The sequence below is a fragment of the Nannobrachium achirus genome (genome assembly GCF_963921795.1).
Source record: "Nannobrachium achirus genome assembly, chromosome: 1".
Lineage (NCBI taxonomy): Eukaryota > Metazoa > Chordata > Actinopteri > Myctophiformes > Myctophidae > Nannobrachium > Nannobrachium achirus.
The window spans coordinates 32,512,738-32,521,679 of record NC_137810.1 but is presented as its reverse complement, the minus strand read 5'-3'; the positions used below and the strand labels follow the sequence as shown (position 1 = coordinate 32,521,679).

Here is an 8,942-nt window from a genome sequence, read left to right as displayed (position 1 = left end):
GAAGGTGTGCAGGTGGGTCCGTGCGTCAGAGACTCTGTAGAAAGACAGAATGCCAGCATTGAAGTCCAGATACATTCCTACTCGGTTGGAGCCAGAAGGCCGGACAGCGAGGACAGTTTTCTTTTTATTGTGACAGACAGTGTACCTTTCCAGTGTGCATTCCAGACTCCAGGACTTGTCATTGTTTCCAAAGAGACCATCATCATCCCATCCTGTCCTCTTGATTCCTCTGTAAGTCACTGCTATAGAAACCTTTCCCCTCCATTCTACCACGCAGTAACAGCGTTCAGTCAGACCCTCTCTACACATAACCTGCTGCCAATACTCAAAACTGTCTGAATGATTCGACTGAATCGCCCTCACAGGTGTCACCTTTCGTGTCACCTTTTGTGTCGCCTTTCGTGTCACTTTTCTGTTGTTCTCAGACAGAGACAGGTATCTGTTTGCTGTTTTTATGTCCATCATGAGTTCACACACATCTGAGAACTGATTTGTCCACTTTTGAACATCCTTCATCTCTTCGGTTTCGGGGACCTCGTTCTCTGCTGTGTTCGTCACGTCTTCACTCTCCTGCTCTGCAGAGAGGAAGCTTGGAGAGAATGGCTCTTTTTCTTCAATCAGTTGGAGCATCTCCTCCCCTTTCTTCTCCCTCCATTCTTCCTCCATGTATTTAATCCTCTGTTCTATATTCAGGAGCTCTCTGGTCTTTGTCTCATCCTCTACGTCTTTATTCTTCTCTCCTGGGGAAAGGGCATTTTCAGGCAGTTTGTCTTTCGCCCCCTCCTCCCATTCATCCCTCTCAACGGGGGTCTTGTTCTCTTGACCATCCTCCATCTCTTCCATTTTCAGGACCAACTTCTCTGTTGTCTTCATCTCGTTCATCACGTCCTCATCGTTCTCTGCAGAGAGGAATGTTTGCGATGGCGTCTCCTTTTCTCTAATCAGTTGAGGTCTATCCTCCATTTCATTCATCTTGATGACGATCTGGTTCACTTGGAGGAACGTTTGCGAGAGCGTCTCCTTTTCTCTAATCAGTTGGAGTCTATCCTCCGCCCTTTCATTCATCTTGATGAGGGGCTGACGGTTCACGTCTTCATCCTTCTCTTCAGACAGGATCGTTTGAGACAGTGCATCCTCGTCTCTAATCAGGTGGAGTTTATCCTCCCCCCTTTCATTCTTGATGAGGGTCTGGTTCACGTCGTCAACGTTCTCTGCAGAGAGGAACGTTTGAGACAGCGTCTCCTTTTCTCTAATCAGACTGATTCGAGAAATCAGAGAAATCCTCTTGATGGGTGTCTGGCTCATGTCCTCGTCGCTCTCTGCTGAGAGGAATGCTTGAGACAGGGCCTCCTTCTCCTTTTCTAAAATCAGTTGGAGTCTATCCTCCTCCCTTTCATTCTTCATGAGGGTCTGGTTCACATCCTTATCATTCTCTGCAAAGAGGAATGTTTGAGACGAAGCCTCCTTTTCTCTTATCAGTTGGAATCTATCCTCCTCCATTTCATTCATCTTGATAAGGATCTGGTTCAGGTCTTCATCCTTCACTGCAGAGAGAATCCTTTGAGACAGCGCCTCCTTTTCACTAATCCCTTCATTCATCTTGATGAGGGTCTGGTTCACATCCTCGTTGTTCTCCGCATAGACGAATGTTTGAGACAAGGCCTTCTTTTCTCTAATTAGTCTATCCTCCTCCCTTTCATCCTTCTTGATGAGGGTCTGACAGTTCCCATCTTCATTCTTCTCTGCAGACAGGATCTTTAGAGACGGTGCATCCTCGTCTCTAATCAGTTGGAGTTTATCCTCCCCCCTTTCATTCTTGATGAGGGTCTGGTTCACGTCCTCAACGTTCTCTGCAGAGAGGAACGTTTGAGACGATGCCTCCTTTTCTCTAATCAGTCTATCCTCCGCCCTTTCATTCATCTTGATGAGGATCTGGTTCACTACTTCATCCTCCTCGGCAGAGAGGATCTTTTGAGACAGCGCCTCCTTTTCTCTAATCAGTTGGAGTCTATCCTCCTCCCGTTCATTCATCTTGATGAGGGTCTGACGGTTCACGTCCTCATCCTTCTCTGCAGAGAGGACCTTTTGAGACAGCGCCTCCTTTTCTCTAATCAGCTGGAGTCTATGCTCCTCCCAGTCCTCCCTCTCTTGCTCCATTTCCTTCAACTTCTCTTCTGTTTTCAGGATCTTGAGATCTCTGGTCTTCCTCTCTTCCTCCATGTTTCTAATCTTCTCTTCTTGTGAGAAGAGACTTCCTATCAGTCTTTCTTTTGACTCTTCCCATTCATTCTTCATCCTGACGAAGGTCTGGTTCAATTCCTCAAAGGCCTTCTCTTTCTGCATGTAAGAGTAACCAAACATAGAGGCAGCGGCGGCCATAAAACCAACACCAAACACTTTATCGTGTAACATTGTTGTAATATTCTTCAGCTTCTCTTCTTATGTAAAAAGATATATAATACTGTATCAGTTTGAGAGGCTGCAATGTGTGCAGTTCTACTGTCCAGCTGCTGTTTGACTCCTCCTTTGTTCCAATATGTGGAATATGGTGTATACTTATACCCCCAAACATTCCCAAGATGTTGCGTCACACTATTTCGTTGTTGATGTCATAGTTGTTATGGTAACATTACCATAGCACCTGTTCTTAGGCCTCCTCTGGCAAATGCTTTGGCCAGAGGTAGTTGGGTACGGTCACACATACAGTATGTGTCTGAAGGGGACGCTTTAAATACATATAATATTGCTCCGAATTGACAGTGATCCGTTCTAGGCCACGCCATAGGGCCAAGCCTAGTACTGTAGAATTCTAGAAAGTGGATTCTGCTTGGCGCCACTTTGTTTCTGTACCCCCACCTCAATGCCGAATTGAGTAGTCTAGTCTCGCCAATCGCACCACAAGTTGGACTCAAACATGGATATACTAAACTATAATTATACCAAACCAAGCGATTATACCAAGCAAAATAAAATTTTCTCCAAGTGGGTGCCCACCCCACCCCACCGAATATTTTGGTCAACATCATCTTTTGATTTGAGTAATAATCATTATAATGAAACAAATAGTTATAGTTGGGCCAATATGATACTGTTATCTAAAATGTTAAAGTAGGAAAATATATGATTTGCATACAATTCAAGCTCAAATGCAATGGTTGTTGTTCTATGGTTAATGCAAGATGTCTCTGAGACAACAGTTTCAGTTACCTGGTATACTATTCACTCCCTGGGAATCAAGGGTTTAAAGGACCCCCAAAATGATTTTTTTCCCCCTATTGATTAGTCACGCCATGGAGAGTAGAGTTCAATAATATTTTTGGGTTTTTGTCACATTCCTAAGACAAAGATTTGAGGCTTACTGCTATCACAAGTCCTGAGAATACATTAAGCAAGCAACGCAATATAACGCACCACTTTGAAGCCATCATTTGGCCATGCGTGCAGTATACTAGAACAGCCGCATTCACAGAGCGGGATTTCTTATCAGAATATTATTATTAATGTATTATTTCCACAGGTTAATAATTAATCACAAAGCAAAGACAGGATATTCTCAAACGATTTAATAACAGAACATGAGCACGTATAAAGATTGAGCTTGGATATTATTACAATATGATATCACCTGCGATGTTTATATAATCTGAATTAAAACAATTTAAAACCCATTTCAGTTTCAAATTCTCTCAAAACTCTCTGACTGTGCTCTCTATGAAGATTAGCTTTGTAAACCAGAATTCAAATCAGAAGGCAGTAGGAGTCTTGTTTACAGTCATTTAATTCAACAGTACCATGCTGCCACCTAATGTCAAAACGTGAGCATTGCATGTGTGCAATAAATCCAAGCTGGGATGGGGTTGTAGTACAACCATAGACATACAGTAAATATTTGGACACCTTATTGATCACTGGGCTGTACATTAACACCGCCTCCATGTTATGTAGGGTAGCTTAAGACAGATATAGACGCTGATGAAGACTGAAGGGTCGAAACGCGTACATTGCTTCTGTCCAGTTGAGGTAAATAAAAACATGTGAAAAGGAGATTCCTTGAGTGCAGGCGACTTTCTCTTTGTCTTATGCTATTTTCAGTCGTGCAGCAAAAAGACATTATCTAACTTTCTGCTTTCTGCTTTGTTGCAGATATCTTTCTCTACTATGTAGGGTAGCTTGCCATAACTACACTGCAAGAAATATGCCTGAGTTGTATACTGTAAAAGTACTTGAGACTAAAACTTTTTTCTGTTTTATAACCATTATTATCTTAATGTAAGAGAAGGTATTTTGATATGAAACCCCAGATTATTAAACCAAGTATACTATATCCTAACATAACTACATGTTAGAAACTTTTAACAAACCAAACCGTGTGAAAAACGGTTGAGAATTCAGTGAGTCATGACGATTTTAATTTTGGAGACCTTCTGCTGCACATGGAGCATTCATGCATTAGGAAGCATGGTTCTCCATACAAAAGATGGTGGCCGCGCTGATGCATCGCTCCAATGAGCGGTATCTACGCTTATATATCTATGGGTACAACAACAGTGTGCATAGTAGAATGAGAACAGGAAATACATGTCTAGAAAAGATCAAAAAGACCTGGAACTATGAAAGAAGAATCTATGTCAAGCCTTTACGTAGGTTTTTTGGAGGAGAAACTCAACAGCTCTTCATTGACTTGCTTCGTGGTGACACCATCACGCACCAGAACACAGTGGACACCTGGACAAGGAGAGATAGTTAGTCTACGATTTATATGATACCATCTTCACATTATTGTGTCCATATAGACCAATGAGAAGGTAACAACCAAATTAAGTTAGCACAGTTTAAGTCAGCTTGAATTTCATTTCCCAACAAACATAGGCCAAAATTATTCTCAAAATAGTGTCAAAACCCAAATGTGTCTAGCACATACTGCAAGAGAGTAGACACACATGAGACTGCATGCTTTGAGGTTGAAAAGTAGGCTATTGTACCTAATTTACCGACATCTAAGATGTTCCTGGACTCATCATCAAAGAACATCATGTCACTGTACTGGAAACCACTGGCACCTTGCAACCTGGAAGAAGAGACAAAATGCCACATGAGACATGCAGGGATGTTAAGTGGATTTACATTTGTTTAATCAGCTGTGCTTGTTACATATCACTTATCTTATCACTCTGTAAAGGGAAAAAAAGGTTTAAACAGTTATAAATTAAAAACAATAACAATTGCCCAAAGTAAGGATGCCAGGATGAAAGAGGTTAACATGTTTTTTTGTGGGTATAGAATTTGCACCTGTGAAAGTTGTAGCAAATATACAGTATATCAATAATAATGTGTGGTTGTCACTCGTTGGCACACCGTTTGGAAACCAGTACTGCTGTACGTGAATCGGAGATGCATTGCATTTACACTTTGTTACCAAATTATGTACCGGTGTGCCATGCGGCTCAAACCACCTCCTGTTCTAACCAAAAATGACCAAAATAATTAGTAAACATTTTAACAAATTTCAACATCTTCAAGAATTGTAAAATCTAGAGGCACATCACAATGCAACGCACTGTGAGCTTGTAGATCTGCTAGTGTTTCTATTCGTAGTACAACGAGGGCTTAAAGGATGGATAGGCAATCGTAGTTCGATCTGTACCCAAAGTATCGCGAAGTCTTCTCCAGCAACCAGTTGGAAGGTCACACTTACTTTTTAAAGTGAGTGACCTTTGACCCAGGGTATATTTCTTTGAAGGAGATGTACTGGTTGAGATTGTAGAGAGTCAACAGCTGATTGGCTCCATCTACTTCCCCAGTGCTGGCAGACAGAGAGGAGCCATTACTTTTCAGAAGCTTCAGAAAGAATTTATAGCTAGAAGCCGTAATTAGAGGTTCAACTAATCCATCTATAATAAAGAATTATCACTTTTAATTGATATTATAGGCAACATTTTTCTAAAACAAAAAATAGCAGATCTTTTGTAAATATACTGTAGATCTGCTATTTTTGAACAAGGTTATATGACTGTTAGTATAAAACAGGGGTTAAGGGATTAATCGGACTAATTGATGTTAATGGATTAAAATAAATATATTAGAAGCATTTTGCATCAATTCGTTGACATAAAAAACACGCTTCTAGATTATTTGATTAATTGAAAGTGTAAATATGAAAAGCCATAATTGATAGAGCCCTGGTAGTAATTTAGGCATAACAATGTCTTGATAGCTGACCGTGATGCTATTCCTATCGTGATGCCCTGGGTGTGGAGAGAGTTCAGGATCTCTACTGTGTCCTTATAAAGAGAGACTTTCTTGTTGCCTGCATCCCGCACCACTCCCCTTTAAAGAGAAACAGATGGAATATTATTAATAGATGGAAACAGTGGCGTAGACAGAATCGAACCGGCGACTGGGCCTGAGTATCGCGCGGCGCGCGAAAAGAAATCCATGTTTTTCGGGTCGGATCGGGTCTTCTGGTGCGATTTGGGTCGGGTTTGCATGATTAAATAATCAATTCATGCGTGGTGTCCAGTGATGCGCGGGTCATTCCAGCCGTGCAAAAACAGAATGGCATATTAGAGAAGAAGCCGGTAACATGACGGCATGAGATGCTTATTTTAATTGACAACACTCCTGTTAGTATAAGACTATACACACGGAGCACAACGCTAATGTATCACAGAGAGATATTGCAGACTGACCCAGTAGCCTAGTCACTGGTGCAAGACAAAATAAACAACTATGAAGAGAAAAGACCGAAATGTTTAATTGCACCGTCAACTTTTTATCAGAGCTCTGACGCTTCTCCCTCTCCCACAACAAAAACAGCCAAGCCAGCAGAACGTAATTAACCAGTCTCACTCACCTATTGCTGCTTTCAAACGCTGTGTATTGTTTTAAGTCCCAGGAGCATGGTTTCATATCATGAATATGAACTTTAGATTAGTCAAAAAGCTTGAGTCAGTATAATCCACGTGAATCCTGTATACATTGTGCAGGCTGCAACAACTCTTGACAAGTAGCCCAACACGCTTAAGCATTTCCTGTAACGGTGGATTTCAAAATAAGACCCTGCCGTAATATGATGATATATAAGCAATTGGTTTTATTTTTAAGTCGACTACTTACAGGAAGTAAATGGACTAAATTAGAATTACATGACACACTAGTCTAGACATGCTTGGCTGCGAGCAGGGAAGGACGCTTGTTGCACATTATAGCGTCCACATGATGATGTTATGTTATTTTAGTTGTTGTAAGGATGCGACTATCATCAAAATGACTTAATATGCTATAAAAAATATAATATATGTAATAAAATAAAATAAATAAAATAAATATATAATTTTTTATTTTTTATTTTATTTTTTTGGGTGGGCACAAAAACGAAATGGGTGGGCCTAGGCCTAGTCAGGCCCACCCATGGCTACGCCTCTGGATGGAAATACTGCAGCACACAGATTTTATAAGTATATTGTATTAGGTCGAACACAAAATGTAAGGAATCTGCATAAAGAGAGTAAAGAGAGGAAAAAAAGAACTGTACAGCATCAAAATCATAACACACAATAGTTCTTTTAACACAAAATTCTGCCTGGTTCAATTGTTTATACATTGTGTTCATGATAGACTGGTTGTGTTATTCTTTATTTCCTTCCAGTTGACTTAGGGCGGCTATGTGAGGCATTGAGTTAGTATTAACTGATAGAGTTGATAATAACAGTACTGGCTACTGACAGGATTATAATTTTGAGGTTAACCATTTAACTCCGTTCCCCAAAGAATGTATGAGGCTGACGTGATGGGATGGGTCAGTGGTTAGGACTGCCTCATTGGATTATGTCAAGTTATAGGCCATTTGTTATATTTGAAATTCTCAGCATGTCATATTATCTTATCATTGTTGATTGATTGAAGACTTTATTAGTAGTTTGCATAGGAAAGGTACAGTTTCATGACAGTACAGTTCACTTGTACATGGTCAACTAAAAGGAGATCTAGGATCTCATGGTCAACTAAAAGGAGATCTAGGATCTCCTTTTAGTTGACCATGTAAGCTTTTCGGCTTATTTCAGCCTTGGAAACCTTTATGTATCTCATATAACATTGAATGACAGACGGATAGAACACAGTAGTCTACTATGCAGAAGATAACATCAATAGCAATATATAATAAAGATAATATGAATGCATTTAGTGTGCACATCTCATCTCATTCATTCCATTTCGAAACCATTTCACTTACTCTTTGTCTTTGTGAAAAGGTGGATCCACGTGCGTATCTACCCAGAAGGGCCAGAGGGTATAATCTGAAACAAGTAAAACAAGCACTTAGCTCAGCTCAAATCCATAGAAATAGAAATAGAAACACAAGAGCTGTTGTTGTTGTTAGCTTAGCTTACTTACCCAGGTCGAAAACTACAAACTTTGGGTTTGGCATAATAACTCAACACGCGATTTGATCGTTATCAATTTGATCATCTGCCGGGTTCCAGTTTCCGATGACAGTACAGTGGCAATAGAAGTCAAAAGTAAAATTGTGACTTTTGTTTATCAAGCTAAACGTTAGCTAAATAGCGTCATTGGCAAAACATTTAGGCATAAATAACCTAAGGCAGCACTGCAGGACCGCAGGACGTAACACCTGTAGCGTTGGGTCAGTTGGTCAGTGTAAAGTACATAATATAGGTCATACATTAACATCCGATCTTCCTGGTTGCCACTCTTCCATGCTGAGAACACGAGTTGCATAATTGCATCCACCGGCCAGCAGAGGTCACTATAGCTCATTAGTCTGGGATCACTTCACTTTTCGGGTTTGTAACCGGTCTGGAGCGGAAACCACAAAACGTCATGTTGTAGTACTCCAAGGACTACAATTTGCCGGAAAGAGCAAACCGGATTCAGTTTTAACCCAAAATATTCCCCTGCGCTCAAGGACACACTTTTAGGAC

At 40.6% G+C, this 8,942-nt stretch overlaps 1 protein-coding gene across 1 annotated transcript; it reads right to left on the bottom strand.

Annotated features, from left to right (window-relative positions):
- Positions 1–3,585: 3,585 nt before the first annotated feature.
- Positions 3,586–8,676, bottom strand: mdp1 (magnesium dependent phosphatase 1). The gene is made up of 6 exons (XM_080726201.1): positions 8,395–8,676; positions 8,234–8,297; positions 6,220–6,327; positions 5,696–5,803; positions 4,983–5,068; positions 3,586–4,725 (listed from the first exon to the last, which is right to left on the bottom strand). Exons 1-6 carry the CDS (start codon positions 8,426–8,428, stop codon positions 4,637–4,639), a joined length of 489 nt encoding a protein of 162 aa, XP_080582327.1. The 5' UTR covers positions 8,429–8,676; the 3' UTR covers positions 3,586–4,636.
- Between the last annotated feature and the right edge of the window lie 266 nt (positions 8,677–8,942).

Bases quoted from the DNA above. Each gene is read 5' to 3' on its own strand.
- mdp1 (XM_080726201.1), bottom strand. From the start codon at position 8,428: ATGCCAAACCCAAAGTTTGTAGTTTTCGACCTGG. The intron at 8,298-8,394 runs GTAAGTAAGCTA...TACTTGTTTCAG, and splicing joins GTTTGTAGTTTTCGACCTGG to ATTATACCCTCTGGCCCTTC. The intron at 5,069-5,695 runs GTAAGTGTGACC...CTCTTCTTCCAG, and splicing joins AAGGTCACTCACTTTAAAAA to GTTGCAAGGTGCCAGTGGTT.